Source organism: Aphis gossypii, chromosome 1, assembly GCF_020184175.1.
Source record: "Aphis gossypii isolate Hap1 chromosome 1, ASM2018417v2, whole genome shotgun sequence".
In the NCBI taxonomy this organism is placed as follows: Eukaryota; Metazoa; Arthropoda; class Insecta; order Hemiptera; family Aphididae; genus Aphis; species Aphis gossypii.
The window spans coordinates 23250787-23269757 of NC_065530.1; the positions used below are offsets into that span (position 1 = coordinate 23250787).

The 18971-nt window shown below is 26.1% G+C and overlaps 4 protein-coding genes across 10 annotated transcripts in view; 3 read left to right on the plus strand and 1 right to left on the minus strand.

Annotated features, from left to right (window-relative positions):
- The window catches only part of LOC114129135 (Kv channel-interacting protein 1-like), a 390998-nt gene that overhangs the window by 333195 nt on the left and 38832 nt on the right, over positions 1-18971 (minus strand). For all 4 annotated transcript variants that reach the window (XM_050200786.1, XM_050200767.1, XM_050200770.1 and 1 more), the window contains exon 2: positions 5810-5870. The gene's annotated coding sequence lies outside the window, so the exon portion shown is untranslated. The remainder of the gene's footprint in view (positions 1-5809; positions 5871-18971) is intronic.
- The window catches only part of LOC114126117 (cuticle protein 7-like), a 63649-nt gene that overhangs the window by 39820 nt on the left and 4858 nt on the right, over positions 1-18971 (plus strand). The window lies entirely within an intron of this gene.
- LOC114126126 (cuticle protein 19-like) lies at positions 9288-10779 on the plus strand. Its single transcript, XM_027990009.2, has 2 exons — positions 9288-9414; positions 10239-10779. The coding sequence occupies exons 1-2, from the start codon at positions 9403-9405 to the stop codon at positions 10635-10637; spliced, it is 411 nt and encodes a 136-aa protein (XP_027845810.1). The 5' UTR covers positions 9288-9402; the 3' UTR covers positions 10638-10779.
- LOC114126116 (cuticle protein 7-like) lies at positions 15084-16651 on the plus strand. Its single transcript, XM_027989995.2, has 2 exons — positions 15084-15249; positions 15855-16651. Exons 1-2 carry the CDS (start codon positions 15238-15240, stop codon positions 16374-16376), a joined length of 534 nt encoding a protein of 177 aa, XP_027845796.1. The 5' UTR covers positions 15084-15237; the 3' UTR covers positions 16377-16651.

Sequence of the window (18971 nt, forward strand, 5' to 3'; positions counted from 1 at the left end):
ATAGTGATTAAAAAATTATAAGAATACATAGGCACAATTTTTTTTTATTAGCATTTGAAGTTCAAATATTTACAAAAATTCGTCAAAAGCATGAATATTTGCAAATTATTTGAAGTTGAAAAATCATAAAATTTTTTGTGTTTATAACTAAGGATTAAAAATACAACACTAAGTTTTCCATAAGTTTACCTTCAAGTATCTATAGAGAAAACTCGAAGCATCATTATAGGAAAAATTTTAAGTGCGTTTGAATTTTAAATTTTAACGAAATAGCGTAACGATAACGATTTATCCTCAAACGATTTTAAATATTTGTTATTATTCAAAAAGTATAAGTCGTAGATACTTGAAAATTTTACCAGTTATTAAGACTCGCGTTTTATTTACGTAATTTAATTTTCAAAATATTTTGACTTTTTTTGAGCTATTTATAGACAACTGAAATTTTCAATTTTTCTGAAAATTGTTTTTTTATGTGTCGATAAAATCTTTTTGGCCCTATCAAAATACTTGAAAATTTAATACAAAGTTCCTCATAAGTTATTATTATAGTGATAAAAAAATTATAAGAATACATAGGCACAATTTTTTTTTATTAGCATTTGAAGTTCAAATATTGACAAAAATTCGTCAAAACTATGAATACTTGCAAATTATTTTGTAGGTATATTTCATAAAAATTTTTGTATAAGTAGCTAAGAGTTGAAAATTTAATACAAGGTTTTTCATAAGTTTAGCTTACAATTATTATAAAAGAACTTAAATTTTGTTGTATTCAGGCCATTAAAACATAAACCACCTTTTTCACCAACCACTAGAAATTATATCCTAGGCTGACAAATCATCTTCGTTCAGAATCGTTTTTCGTATACAATGATAACTATCATTGGATTCAAATTTAACACTCCTATAATATATAATAATGATCCATACGGCACCTAATGTACAGCAGAGCGGTACTCACTTGCCCGCTTTTTTTTTTTTTTTTTAATTCTTATTAACAGTACCACGAATGAAATTAATTTGAATCCAAATTTAAAATTGGATACTGGAAAATTAGTGGAATTTGTAGTCGTCCTAAACCATCGTTCAGAAATATAATGAGTGAGTTTATTCCTTGCCCGAAAACTGTCATTTAGCGATAGACAAAATTAAATAAATGATTAATGGTTAATTTTTTTGTTTACATAAACTAATCACTTTTTTTTTTATATTGTAAACTTCTATTGTATAATTTTATTTAGAAACAAAGTTTCCATGTAATGTTTTACAGGTTTGATTATTTATACGTTTTTTTTTATATATTTTATGAGTTTGATACTGCTTTTGTATTATGTTTGACATATATAAATGTATTTTAATATCTCATAAAAATAGAATTTTTTTAGTTAATTATGGTTTTAGAAATATTTCTGCTAGCCAAAAATATCTGTTTACTGATATCATTAATTATGAACCATTGGAGCACTGCTTGAGTCCATCTCATTTTCTCTTGTACTTATTATAATAATATGATACTTTAAAATTTATCATAGTTAACTACATTATAATATACAATACCATTGTTTAACTGTATAATATTATTTATATTATAATATATTACATTAAATATCGCAGTGAAATATATCATGTCATGTTTTTATAATATTTTAACCTGAACAAAATGTACAATGTTTTAGGTAGCAATTGATACTTTAGCGTAATCAATAGTTTAATAGTGTACTTATTTATTTATTATAAATTTATAACATTTTGAGTAATAAAAAGTAAACTCAGTTATTTGAAATATTATGTAAAATCCTTTTGCTTGGTCAGCGAACATAGATTTATTTTTTAGCCAAAATCTAGACAATTAGTTTATTATCTTGACCACAGTACTTAAAAATATTTGGACACTCGTTGCATAATATGTCATCGTTTTCCACCCTATCAATAGAAAGTATGGCCTTAATAAGAAAGTCCATATCTGATAATCATATTTTTACGAAAGAAACAACCGTTTTCATAGAACTCTGTGGGATTTATGCATTAATTATTGGATATTTACATATTATTTTCATCGTTTGAAGGTATTGTCATTATTATTAATTTATATAGTTTTATTTTGTAGTCTTATGCGTGCTACTCGTTGATAATGAACCATAAAAACTGGTGTGCGTTTTAAATAAAATATAAGCGATTACCGGAAGGATGAAAACTCGTTTATTGAATGAGAGCTTTGCTCCTCAATACCACTATTGTTGGTTTTTATACTATATTATCACGATACAGTTTATTATTCATTAAAATACGTTACAAACTTTTATGTTTTATACTGTTTTATACCTACCTACTGTTATTATACGTTCATCTATAAATTATTCACTTTTAAAAGTTAGTCTTTTTCAAATGATAGAGGTCAGTTTTACAATTATTTTCACATATCATGAACTTCTTTTAATAATGAATTATATGAATAATGCAGAAACATGTTTAAGACACAAATTACATTATAGTGTTGGGTCTAGCACATAAGTATTAACGCAATTAAAAATCAAAAATGCAATTTTAGTACAGTTGTATTAATTATTATACATATACTTAACGCATTGTACATAAAATATTGTGTATCTTAATGACATATATTATCATGTTACGTGATAGTTTGAACTTATTTACTCATCTTGTAACTAATATTACGTTAAATACAAATGATAATAGTAAAAATGTTCATTCAATAATATTCAGTAGCTCATTATTAGTTTTATTGTGGTGGTATGGTATTTTTTTATGAAATGCCTCAACCTTATAATATTATAACTGGAGTAACACAAAATGTTGTTCTTTAATTTAGTTATAAATTGGGAAATTCTAATTATCTTAAATCATTTAAAAATAAATAATGAATTTCAACCTAGTATTTAAGCATTAATACATTTGAAAATGTCCAGTGGAGATTTCTCATCTTGACTTTAATAAATCTCAAAATGTATTAGCGGTCAGCCAGATTTTGTATTCAATTTTTCACTGCACTATCCTCCATCAACTATATGGTGTATGAACCTTTATAAAGTGCATATTGTCAATTTTAAATGTTAATCCTCCTCCACCTTTTAAATTATATTGTATTAAAATAGCCTTGTACCATATCAGTACAAGATTATTTATAGATTGACAAATATTATATTATAGGTGTTATTGTTCTCTACAATATTGTATACATAATATTGTATTATGCTCGTTTACTCAAAATAAATACATTTTTACCTTAAGTGCTTTGTCCAATGGTTAAAAACAAAAACATAATTTTTTGTTGGGTACCTATATATCTTATAACAATGTTTAATTTCGATTATTTATTTTTAATTGAAAAAAAAAATATTACAAAACTGGTTGGCCCCGAATTCAATACAACTTAACCAATATTCGATATTCAATCTATATGGCAGGGGTAGCCAAACAGTCGATCACATTTCAAAGTCGGTCATGTTAGAATTTATTTTTAGGACCACACACCCTATATGTTTCTTAATAATTATAGTTATTCAAGAATAAAAAAAAAAATTCTATAGGAGTTGATCTTCATAAGTGAAGTATATTTTTAGTAGATCATGACCAAAAAAATTTTGGCCATCCCTGCTATATGGCGTATAGATAGTATTTTATTTTTATTTTAAATTCTAACTATTATTTTTTTTTTGTGAATTGAAAAAATTGCCTTTGTATGCCCATTATTCTATTATAGGTAATATTTTATTTTAAGGTCATCGTATCAAGTAACAGTTTTTAGTAAACATTATGCTAATTTTAAATTAAACATATTTTATAAAAAAAAAATCGAGTATCAAATGTTCATGTTACAAAAGATTAATAAATACTAATTGGTTCCGTTATTATTTATTTATTAGTAAATTATTCACCTATATTAATCATAATAATACTAATTAAATAAATTTAATTATATTGTATTAATTTAATCTGTTTATTTAAACACATTAGAATTGTACTTTTAATTTATGACCATGCAAATATATTGGAAAAATATACTAGAGTTTAGAACAAAGTAAAAATGAAGGTTAAATAATAAAATAAAGTGTAATAATTTAGGTGGCATAGATAAAATTATTTTATTGGTGTAATGTGTATACGCCTTGTTAACATTCTATACCATTATAATAAAAATAATAGAGAGAAGAAGAAAAAGTGAAATTTTAATTTATGTATAATGCATATTGTTAAGGTATATGACCGCAGTAGGCGAATATTGATAGTCATATACATATCACATATATTGATAGATGATTTTTGACATTTACATTTAGTGTTTGGTAAATTAAAAGCATTTGAAGCACGATATATACTAAAATTTATTTCCGTATTATTTTATAGAATTAAGACGTTATTGCCCAGTCACAATATACGTTAGAGACGTTTGGAATTTAGTAATGTTATTGCATGAGACAATCCGAATGTCAATCGTTAGCAACATAATATACCTTCATCAGTATCGATGCATATATTAAACCGAGAGCAACAGTGTTTTAACTAAAACGTTTAAACATAATATATATTATGTTCGAATTAAACTTAATAATGGATAAAAATATAAAAGAAATTTTGTATGAAAAGCTTAGTGCACTTTTATTTTAATTGATTTTAACTGAAAAATATAATATTGTATAAAATACAACTTAAAAAATATATACTTCCTAAGCTATATATTAAAAAATTAATTTGTTAAACCATATTTATTTATGAATTTATGACCTATCTATTTGATCATTATGTTGTCAGACATGCCATCATTCATTAAATAACTAATGTCAACATTGGTAAATGTCCGCATTGTGAGGTATTTGAAAAAATTGATAACATTCACCAAAATGATCAGTAAATGTCAACATACACCGGTGACTGTCAACATTCACTACTATGTGGTCATATATACCTCATCATATACATATAAACATATCTAGTTAACATGCATTTTTCAATTAAAGAAATAGGAGTGTGGTATCGTGATAAAAATAATCATTTAAAATAGCTTGAAATATTTAAAATGAAATAGGTACATTTTAAAAAAAATTTAAAACGTTAACTTGTCAAAATATAATTGTTTTATTGATAATGTTTTTAGTTTTCTAAAGAACACATAAAATCTAATTAGTCGTATTACGTTGTTATCTAATGAATATAGTAACATTGATACTGGCAGTTTTTATGAAATTGTGTGTTCTTTATTCTCAATAATTTAAAACTGGTATTTAATAATATCTATATATATATTTTTTTTTCAAAATCGTAAATTTTTTATCAGTTTTCTTTATTTAATACTCTAAGTTTGTCATTAAATAGTTAAAATATAGTAATTGAAAAATGTTAAATATTTTTATTATAATTAGTATAGTACAATATATGCAAATTTAACGTATACGTATGATGCCAAAATGGCGATTACTATTCAAATAAATATTTAATGATTTAACCTTTAAATATAAATTATTATTTTATGACAGAAAAATTGTCAGTATCCCAAATAATATTAATAAACGCATTAAAATGCGGTAATACACATCACTACTGATATTTGGCTTGATTTACGGCATATATTTTGTATTACTTAATAGTTGATAATACTTAGTATTTCTTATATTATTGAATGATATTGTTCTATTACTACAAATAAAATACAGCTAAAATGACATATCTATAATACCCTTTAAAAAAGCAATATAATTTTACAACCACAAGTTTAATAATCTTTTTAATCAAGTATACCCAAAACCAAACGGTTTCGTTTAAATATTAATATTGAAAAATTATAACTTACCTGAAATTCAAACCATGTATATCTTTTATTATTGAAGATTAGATGAAATAATGCATAAGATCTAAAACAAAAAAAAAACAATTGTTAAATTAATACATTTTTATTAATATAATGTTTTATTTCTTACTACTTTGTATTATAAATAAATAAGTTATTTTATACCAAGAGTATAAAACAATCAATATTTAATTATTCATTTCACATGATTTCTGAAATATAATCGTGAATAGTATACATATTATATATAATATACATAATCAAAAACACTTTAATAAGTAGATATTATATTTTTACTCATTTCCTGAGTAGTAAGTATAATATCTATTAAAATAAAATTAAGTATATCATTTAAATTACTTTTTAAAATGATTACACTTGATAATTATCATTACTTTTACTGTAGTTATAAGCTAATATAAATTATAAAGAGATCACAAGCTCTGAATAAAATGAAAGTACTGTAAAGCTAAAATTTCATTTAGTATTTCCAATGCTTTGGATGATAGGCTAAAATAAAGATATACTTCTTATAACTAAGTAACTTAAAAAAATTACGAAATCGTCTATATTTTAGTTTATGGTAGTTTACGTATACCCTTTTTTTCAATGTTTTTTTTTTAATATTATCATTAAATTATTACATTTAAAATAATTACCTAATATAAATTATATTTATTACGTATTGTAGGATCTGCAATTCTGCATATTAGATTTGTTTTAATTAAGTTGTGATGTTTATCAAAATCAAACGTCTTAAGAGCGAAATCTATAAGAACTTATCATTCTTATTTTATTTATCATTGTTTAATTTCATAAACATACTACAACAATTTTAAATTCTAAGCATGATGATTAATTTATTGATTTTACAATTGTATATGTATTTATTTATTTATTCATTCACCTTTTAGACAAATAAAAATACTAAGTTTTCAACTTAATAAGTAGTAAAAATTAAAAATTACTTTGTAATTTTCAAAATAATTGAGAAAATAAAACGAAACATTCATAAAAAACGGAAATATTTATGCAAAACCAGTTTTCCTAAAGTCGATATTGTCTTTTTTCTGGTTTAACATAAAACACGAATATCCCCGTTATTATGAATATATAAATACCTAAAATTTTCACCATACAGTTATTTTAGAATTTTCTATTTTGATTTTTTTTTTTACCTATCTATATAAAATTAACATTTCCATTTTTTTTAGTTATATTTTCGATAAAATATGTTAATAAAACATTTTTTGATTAATTGTTAACAACCTTAAACATTTAATACAAGGTTTCTCGTTAATTTTTATTATAGCTATATAAAAATATTAAAAATACATAAACATGATTTTTTTTATAAGCATTTATTTTGAAGTTTCAAAATCACAAAAATTTGTAAATAACTGTAGTTGAGAATATATTGAAATCTCGTATAGCTATAAGGATTGAAAATTTAAAAAAATATAAACGCATATTTTTTTATAGACATTTCAAGTTAAAATTTGAACAAAATCAATTATTTAAACAAAGAATAACAATTATAATATTTTTTTTTTCTAATTTAAAAATATCATTCAAGGGATAATTGAAACTTTTTAAAGTACATTATTATATTTTGAAAACATAATGCAAAAAATAATTCTATCAACAGAACTACTTCCCTAAAATAAATTACTTTGATTGTAAAATAAATATATTATAAAATATACATTTTAATATAATTTAATAGACCATGTAATAATTTTTCATATCCAATGGTTTTTGATTAAATTAAAATTGAATAGATACATTATAATGTAGTTACTTATTCCTTAATTATTACGAGGTACCTACTACCTACACTCGATACCTGCTATAGAACATAGCGATTACCTACTTTTTAAAAAAAAAATAACACCTTAACTTATAGAATTAAACATTATGTACAAAGAGAAAATAGAAAAGGATGAAATAGCACATCAATGATTAAATCACAAAAGTAGTATTAGTATACCTTACTACTATATTACTGATTTGCGAAGACACTCAATAATTGCACTGTACCGACTACTAATTTTTTTTAAATGAATTAAATTTAAATATACCTATAATAAAAAAGCCTGTTGTCGCTAGATGCGATAGTATAAAATAAATATATTATAAATTTATAAGTATAACTAAATAACTTATATACCATTATGGTGATACCTTTATTGAAAATATTAAATATCAAAATAATAAACTTTGATATTGAATTCTCTAAAATTATATTTCACAATTTTGAGCGTAAAAATTTATCAGTTAGAAAACCAATTGTAATTCTATGGATTTAATTTCAATGGATTATTAAATATATATTATGCATTAATATAACATCATATGAATATCATACTATGAACAATTTATTTAAACAAATGCAGTTTATAACTAAATTTCTAAGAACTGTTGTTTGATGCTTATATAAAATATAATATATCATAATGTAATTAATAGGAAGTTAAAAAAAAATAATAATAATATTAACAAAATATTTTTATTTTTATTTTTTTTTGTAGGTACCATTTAATAACGATTTTTATATAATCACTACTTCATTTACAGTTATAACGTCTAGATAAGATTTAATTTTAGGGCTTGGAATAATATTTGGTAAAACAGCACATATTATATTTCAATGAGTGAAGTTTAGTATACAAATTGAACTTAAGTACCTATTATAATAGTCAAAATGTCAATAAAAATATAAATTACAAAGTTATAACTGATTAATAGTACCTACCAAAAAATATATAGAAATAATAGTAATAAAACTATAAAAATTGACAAATTATTTTATTGATATATTATGTTATGAATGCAATTTCTTAAACCTATATAAAGTATTAAAAAGGATATTAAAATGGAATTTCACTCTACTGGTTTCTTATATTTCAGGATTATGTATTAATATTATGTCAAGGCGATATGAATAATTATATATTAAGTAGGTACCTACCTGTTAATTTGTGTTTCTCACAATTTAAAAGGCTTTTCCTCACACACAGACACACACACGTCTATTATTATTATTATTATATAAGACTAATAATGTATTGAATAAATAATAAAATAAGTGCACAATATCAAAAATAAATAAAACTATATTTTATTCTATTAAAATCATATCCAGTTACATAGTTACCTACTAATTTATATTTTCACATGATTAATGAGATTATTTAATTATTATGTATAATTAATATTGAAATAATCTTATGGATTATAACGTACATGATAATATGTAGGTACCTATATAGTATAATATTAGGAAACCGTTTTTATTTTGTATTCTTTAATTAACACGATTGTACTTGTGATGCAATAAATCAAATTACCGTGAACTAATGTATTTTAAAAGTAATATTGTTCATTTTCGTAAGATTATTTTTAATTCTTCCACGATCTAGTTACTCTTATACAACACAACCAAGTAAACAATTGACTGGTAGGGATTTAAGAAAATCTAAATTAGTTCTATATAAATACCGAAACACAAAAGTCACAATCATCAGTTATCTTAGAAACACAAGTCTCTTAAGATTTCATTCAAAACCGAGTTTTTATCCAAAACAAACGAAAAAATGGCAGCCAAGGTAAGAATCACCACAAACTTTTCTGATTATATATTATATTATCGTACTTAGAGTAGATAAACACGAAGCTTAGATATTATTATAACATGTTCAATATTGTTGTGCACAAACTTTTAGCCGTTTAGTATTTTTTCTAACAAAATAATACTCATGTTGTAACTTTTACGTTTTTTGAATGACAATAGCGACGGTTCACATTCATATATTATCTTAATTGTTCGAATTTTTTATTCATCGTATATCCATCATAGGTTCTTTTTTAACTCAAACAGACTTCTTAAATGAAAATCATTCGAAAATTATATTATCTGCAGACTGCATTGCGGCCAAACATCGTGATTAATAAATTTACCGCTTCCTAGTTTTGGGGCCAAAACTTCAATGTAATAAAAGTTTATACGAACTACACCAAAACCTAATTTAAAATGTAAAGTAACATTCATAATGTTATATAATATGAGCTCATAAAGGTCACTATTGATAAGTTTAATGAATGTGTATTAATTGTAACTTATGAATTTCAAATGTTTAATACTTAAACACTTTAACCTTATTGTTTTTTTGACCAATACTACTGATATATAATAATATAATATACATATTGTATAGGACATTCTTAAAGTTTATTAACTACACGTTATACTGTGATTGAATAATCTACCATAGTAAAATTATTATATAGTACGGTTTATGATAAACAAAAACATTTTATCAATACGCTACATTCGAAATTTTCAATTTAATCCATTTCATCGAGTAATGTTTTTTGTTTTAATTTCAATAACTACAAATACAATTGGTGATATTCTGTTTCTGATATTCAGTTGATCGTATTCGTTGCCTTGTTCGGGCACCTGGCCTTAGCCTATCCGCCAACGATAGTCGAGCATCACGGTTTCGAGCACCACGACGACGACCATTACGCCCACGCACCCACCCCGTATCACTTCGATTACGCCGTGAACGACCCGCACACCCACGACGTCAAGAGCCATCACGAGTCAAACGACGGTCACGGAAACGTCAAAGGCTCGTACAGTCTCCTAGAAGCCGACGGTTCTACCAGAGTGGTCGAGTATACCGCCGACGCCAAACACGGATTCAACGCCGAGGTGAAGAAAATCGAAGCGCCCGCTCATTATCATTACGAAGCGCCGCACTCCACCAGCTACCACGAGCCCATCCATCATCTATACAAACCGTCCTCGCCATACCAATACTGAGTATGCGACCGCCACGGCGACGACTACTGTCCATCGTCATCTCGTAATCGCGCCGACGTCGTTTCATGTACAATATACTTTCATTATAATACCTTTCTGTAAAATATACTTTAAATAAACCATATAGTTCAGCACTCTATAACGTCGTATTGTATGATAATATCGTTGGCAAATACATTAAATCTACAGCATCGTGCTTTCCATTACACGTCACTGTGCGCATTACATTTTATATTATTTTATTTTACTTTGAACAAATCCTCAGTGTTTTGGACAGTGATGGATGCCTGTCCAAATCCACTGGTCTTACAATATCATTCATTTATGTTTTGTTTATGCATTATAGTACAGATCAATTCGTCCTTTAAAAGATGCACGTCAAATCCTTCAATTTGACTGGCACGTAATATAATATTTTCTAACAAAGTTGTTTATTGGTGTTCGATGTTCTGACAACAGAGTTTAAAATATTTGAGTATTGTTGTACATCGTGTAGTCCGCCGACCCAAATAAATAACTAAAATATTTTATAATAATTCTGAAAATAAATTAAAATAATGCATGTAATTTGTTATATACATATATTATGCTACTATTATATTATCTTATGAGAACTTGATAGATTGTTGTTATATCTCTAAATCTATTGAATTAACCATTCATAATAAATAAATCCCAACAAACTGGTTTCTACCTAAAATTTTAAGATTTAAAAAAAATATACAAAATATTATATAATATTATTATTATACTCGTTAAAAATCTTACTAACAAATACACATCTTAAACTATAATATTTAAGTAAATTATTTATTTAATATACAACAATTGTACAGATTCGACATACTTTAATGTTGACTGTAACTTGTAAATTTAATACTTATAATCAGTACATATTATATACTGCAAGAGTATTGGATAAACAAAAATCCAAATGTTTATATTCGGTTAACTGACTTACGTAATGTATTACTCAGTTACGCGTATTAAGTAAAAATTCTACTTTTTCTTCGTTTGGCATCGTTGTATGCGAAAGATATGGATAATAATTATAATTTAGCGTGTTAAATTATATGACTACCCAGGTCAATTATCTTTTTTGATAAATGTATAATCTAACATTATTATTAAATGTACATTCTATCTACTTTAAATGTACCTATATAATTTTTAGATAAAAAAATTACCCACAAGTCATTAATAAAACACTTATAATAAAAGTATAGTTTTATAAGAACTGGACATATTTGGATCATTTTTTATCAATGCTTATTGCATATTATAATACTTATTCTCATCTTATCTATATCTATATACTACGATTTTTGTCATTCCAGATTTTCTAATTTATATTTTTGAAACACGATACTGGAAAATCATCCCAATACTAAAGAACCACAATTTATTATTAATATTTAAAACATTTTATGGTTTTATTTAAAAACCTAAAATATACAACTAAATCGTATAAATATTTTAAAACACATAAACTACCTACCTAATTATACCTATCATGTGTGATAAAAATATATATTTTGCCATCATTATAAATAATAAATATATGATAAATATTATTATCGAGTTAACTATTAATTTGCCATTATTTATCCAATGTCCCAATTCCAAAATACAAAATAATTATGATAAAATTGTGAAATATCAAGTAAATAATATATTGTTGTATATTACCTAAGACAAAAGTAAAGTAAACAGTGAAAGAGGTTATATAATATAATAATATCTAATAGGCACTTGACTAAATATTGAGTTTTAAAAAAAGAATAACTATTTGAAATAAATATTATCTTATTTTTTTAGATACAATGCTACATATTATACCAAATTATGATATTTGATACCATTGAGAATCCGCCGCACTCATAATGATTGAATATTCAATGGTTTTTAAATAATCTATCGACATTACTATTACTAAGTAGTATAAAATCAATACGAAATTTAAAAAATATAGGTATGAGACATACCGTCGCCCCATGAAGTCCTATTATTTAAAACAACGTTTAAAATAAATCTTTTATGTAAGAGCATGTATTGTTGGGAAACCGGTTATTTATACTAACAAGTGTATTAATTTAAATACATTATTAATCAATGCTTAAATTAAAACAATATTACACAGTTTTAATTATCAATTTGAATATTTTATCAACCATTTATATGAATGGCAATAGAAAGTAACACTGAATTAATTAATTGACTATTAATAATAAACTAAATAATTGTATTCATTTAATTAAGGTGTATAAAAATCTAACACCCACATTATATACTTAAACTAAAAACAAAACGAGGCGATACGTATACAAACGGACATTATAAAAAGCCTATAGGTACTCGTCTCACTTCATTCACTTTGACACGGTTATTATGATTATATTAAATTGCATTCGTAAATAACCACTGGATTTATGAAATAATCACATGCGAAGTTCATTAAAAATCATGATTCTTTATCAATCTTTCCTAGATATTTTCAAAGAATATCACTTATCGATAATATTGACTCAAAAAAATTATATAGAAAATAAAAAATGGCATCTTCAAGATCTTTTGATTTTTTTTGACGTGAAACATAAAACCGTTTGTGTGCTCCTTGTAATTAAAGATATATTTTCAGAGAAAAGATAAAACAAATGAAAATACAAAATATTATAAAACTAAAAAAATCTTCATTTTACTTAAACTCTAAAATAGAATAGTAAGCACTTTAGTAGTTTCTTTTTACTTTATACATAATATCATGGTGTAATAATATCGAGTAGGTACTTAAAAAACGATTCTGAGTAATGCACCATTTTGTTTAATATAATAAAAAGCACCTACGTAGTTTTACAATGCCGTGAGTGATCATAATATTGTTATTGTAACAGGTCTTAATTTTATCGAATTGTTGTTAAATAACTCAAACCGCCGGGCGCCGACATAATATTCGATTGAATGCTACTAACCAAACTTTCACTCTGATTTTTTTAATTATTTTTCCAGATTTTGAAAAAAAACGAAAAAAGTGTTTGTTTTAAAGTATTATTAAAAAAAAAAAATCCAATTACACCTTGTTTTGGTTAGTTCAAGCAAAAAATACAAAGTTTCGTGTTGTACTATACCTCTAAACATCGGAAACCTAACCTGAAGAATACTTTGAAGTGGTCATTATTTATTTTTCACAAAAATAATAATAGAAAAACCGTTGAAAAATATAATTGAAATTTCGCAAAAGTGAAATTCCAACCAAGCTCCACTCAGATGTGTTTTTGACGTGACAATTTATAGAATAATTTTAAATACAATGTGTGTACATTGAAAATTAAAAAAAACAATATGGATATTAAAATTGGATTTTCACTATCACAATTAACACGGATAAAAAATATATAGGTTTGCACTAATTGGCTACGTAATTAGCGATCACGATCATAATAATTGGGTAAACACCACTGCAACAATGTATACAGGTATTTCAAAATTGTATAACTCCCATACGCTCATACAAATAAAGAGCCGCACCGATATGTGCATACATAATTTATGCGTATAATATGTTATACGTTAAGTACGCATATAGTAGAAAAGCCGGTCATTTTACATAACATTCGTCGTCTTTGAAAATTTCTTAACTGACCGGGATTTCTAATACAATGACCGACGAACGTAATAAGTACAAGAGGAGTATTGGTATTTATGTTTCAAATATTTAAGTATACATTATCGATCTTCTTGGTTTTTTGTTCTAATTAGGTGGAACTCAAAAATAAAAAAGTATGAATCAATCTTTAAGCATATATAAACCAAATTTAAGTATTGGATTACAAATTGATTAAAATTTTGTTTTTTTTATTAACAAATTACCTATAAGTACTTACCTGTGCAGATTACGAAAATTTGTTAAAAAAAAATTTCATATTTACATAGATAATGATAACATTTATTTATTATGAATAAAATAATGCAATTTATTATTATTGAAATGAAAATCAAATATTATACGTTATCTATTATTTGCCCGTTTGTCGGTCATTCTATACATGGCCCGGGGTATATTTGAATGCCCTATTTTCTATATCGACAGCAGTAGCACAATATGTATATATTATATCATTATGCTTTTACGGGTATACGGTGATTGATAAAATACTATTATTGTCAATACGTAATTTGTTTTATGAAAAATTGAATTTCATTATAATACTATACTCTTCGCTATAACTTATGTAAGGACAAGATCAGCTAATCCAAAATGTTAAATAATTAATTCTGTATCACTGACAGTTACTGTTTTTGACCACACGGACAAAAATTCAAGGTTGCTCTTTTTATCGTTCAACCAAACCCAATAGCCTTAGGCAAAATGTTTCCTCGGTTATGAGGTTGCCATATTAGCTAAATCATTATTCTCCAATGTAACCGGTTCGTTATACTATCGAGATCAATGGAAGGAGTTAATATACTGGAAGGGATTAATCTCATTTAAAACTTTTAGCATATAAATAGAGCAAACTCAATAGTCACACTCACCAGTCATTCGTGATCGTTCGATTGTAAATTATTTATAAAACTCAAAATCACAAAAAAAACCATCAAAATGGCCGCTAAGGTAAGTGACTTAATTTTGACTTATAATCATAACGCAGGATTTGAGTTAGACCTAACGCATAGTCTAACTACTGAAAAAATATAAACTTTACTCATCTATTTTATTTTAATTTTCATTTACGAGTATAAATTCATTCTCGGCTAACGTTGTCCACGTCTTAACTGTATATTATTTCACGCGCACTTTTAAAATTATTTTTGAAAATTATAAAATAAATTCACTGAATTAGTTTATCAAAATCGATCACCAAAGTTTTCGCGTGTTATACTATGTAATATGTATGTATATTAATAAGTGTAGATTTCAAATACTAGTTGTTAAGGAAAAATCAAAGTTTGCAACAGCAAAATACGAGTTAGATTAGACAGGAATAATGTTTTTTGTGGAATAACCGATATGTAGGTACTAGGTACTATCATAAATACAAAATATAGTACACAGTTATTTCTAAAGAACTATAGTTCTCGGCCCGCCTCAAATGGCACTACCGACTTCAACAGCTAGTTAGCTATCAACAGGTTATTATGTAGTTACAATAATATAGTCATTGCGTTTAACTTTAACCTAATATAACTTAACCTAACCGTCGTGTTATTTTGTTACAGTTGATCATCTTCGCCGCATGCGTGGTCTCCGCCATCGCCCAATACCCAGCCCCGGCTTACAAACCCGCTTACCCGGCCGCCGCCTACCCAGCACCAGCATACTCCGCACCCGCTTACGCCGCCCCGAAAGCCTACGCTCCGGAACCCGCATACCCACCCAAGCCATACAACTTCGAATACAGCGTCAACGACCCATCCACATACGACGTCAAGAGCCAATCCGAATACAGCGACGGCAACGGCAACGTCAAAGGATCGTACAGCCTCGTCGAAGCCGACGGTTCCACCCGCGTCGTCGAATACACCGCTGACTCCTACGGATTCAACGCTGAAGTCAAGAAAATCGACGGTGGATACAAGGCCCCATACAGCGCCCCAGCCTACAAAGCCGCCCCGGCCTACAAGCCAGCTTACCCAGCACCCGCTGCATACCCAGCACCCGCTTACCCAGCACCCGCCGCATACCCAGCACCAGCCTACTCCGCACCAGCCTACAAACCAGCCCCATACAAGGCTTACTAATTTGTTTTCATCTTTTCAATATGTATAACATTTTCTTCCAATCTTTTGAAGCCAAAAACTAGTTGCCGGTAAACTGCTGGTGTACTCGTTTGTGGCTCTCACATATCATGATTATTATATTATTATTATTTATTACCCTTATTATATTGTAATAATATATGATTATGTATTCTCCCTTCCTTCTTCGTGTATCGTAAACAACATCTTACGATCAAATACCTGTATTTATTGTTGTGTAAATGTATAGTTTAATATATGTTTACAAGACGTTATAATCGCACTGTTTTTTTATTGTTTTCACCTGCCATAAAAATACTCTTATTTCCATTCGGAATAATTTAAATAACAACTATCATTTGTGGAGTTCAATACACGTAACGATAATGGCATAGTTGATCGATGTACAATACTATAAAATATTATCGGAAAAAATAGTTGAATTCGATGATTAAGATTTAACAGTTTACTGTACTGCTACAGATAATATATGACAAGATATCCATCATAAATACATACTAATAATATTAATATTATATGTTATGACATTACGAAATAATCGATTTAAATATATTTTTATCAACACATATTATTTAATCATTAATATATCGTGTTATTATTCTAAATCTAAAATGTAAAAGTAAAAGTATGTGCGATTCAAAGAGTTGTGTGTTAGGCACTAGTTCTGCTTCGGACAGCTCGACGAATGATATAGTACTAGTACTGCGTTGTAGGTACTAACAATTTAAAAGCAAAGATAAATCATAGCAATATTATAAAGATCTATGAAAGAATTGCGGTTGACTAATGTGGTCGTGTCTTTTTTCAAAATTTAAGTGTGTATTAAAAAATGTATGAGCAAATATTTTCAAAATGATATTTTATACATTATTCAGAATAGTAAAGCTGAGGTTTTATATATTTTTTATTTATAAAACGCTGTTTGCATCATAGATTAAAATAATTACAAACGAATATTAACTTGTAGTAATTTGTTATAAAAACATATGAGGATAATTAGCTTAAACACTGAATACCTTGTATACTCAATTTAGGATAAAAAAAATATATATTATTATAAGAATGAATAAATCGTTCATTTCTCGCCTATTGTTTGTACTGTTATAAAACTCGTATGAAAAATGTTTATGAAGAATAAAATGAAAATCTTATAATGAACTGCTAAGTCTATTAATACAAATTAAACTACAAAATGTTTTGATGTAAAATAAAAAAATCCTAGGTCTGCTGTTAATATGGAAGGTTAAGTAAAAATCTCACATAAACACTACCTACCTACTTCAATGGTCTCATTAAAAATAAAAAAAAGTGCTGTGCTTATTATTGTGATTATAAAAATATTACCATGTTTAATTTATTTCCTGTAAAAGAAAACCTTTATTTAAGTTAACTTAAATACGTAAGTATTATTTAACTATGAATATAAAAATGTTTGATCGTTTAATGACTTATTTTTAAAAGCCATAAAAAATAAGAAAAAAAAAAATTGGAATAAACACAAATTGTTTAAAAACCAAAAATTTTGGTGGTCTAATATTCTTGAAAACTTTATCAAATTCCAAAATACCCTTCAGTTGTAAAGTAATAATAGTATATACCCTTTTTAATTTCTCAAAACTATAAATATTATCATGTTATTCAATAATAAATATTATATTTTGTAGATATTTATATAAAATAATAATAAAAAAAAACCAATTGCTTTACAATAAGGAATAATCGAAAAATGTATTACACGAATGTTGAGATTTCGATACATTATTCATACAGTGACGCGAGTACGCCATTGTTAACACATAAATAAATAAAAAAAAAAATTCGTGATCATATTAAATGTGATGTATATAATATGACCTCCTTGATCACACTTAATTAGTTTCCGTTGAACTCTCGGACCTGCTGATATAAAACACGACATAACCCCGAACAGCAGGTATATAATATAATATGCAATTTATTTACCAATCACCCGAAAACTTTGCCTTGAAAATACATATCTATAGAGAATTGCATGGCATGCATCGGCATATTATAATACACATCGTGTAAACATATTTAAGTGTACTGCTATCGGAGAAACAACAAAATTACCTCAACGGCCGTTATAATTTTCATATTTTACCTTCTCCTTAGGACATATTTTAAACTGAAAATCACAACAGTATGTACGATAATAAATCATTATAATAACTCATCGCGAGTACTTCTTAAATTAACGCTAAAATTATATCGCATATCGCAATAACACACAATTGCACTTAACCTCCAACATATCATAATATCGACTACCTTCAATAGAAATAGTGCTACTTACTGTAGTTATTACCGATATATTTTTGAGGCTATCTAAACTGTTTGCAATTATTCTGTCACGAATATTAATAATTTAACATCCTATAATAAATTCAAATAAATCATATTAGTGTACGATTATAATTTAGAATACAATGGCCAAGGTTGACCATTCACTAATAACAATCTGGACTACGATTAAATAAAAATAAACTAATCCCAAAACATAGTCCAAATCATGCGTTGTTTCGTATATTATATATAGTATTTTTATTATATTTCTTT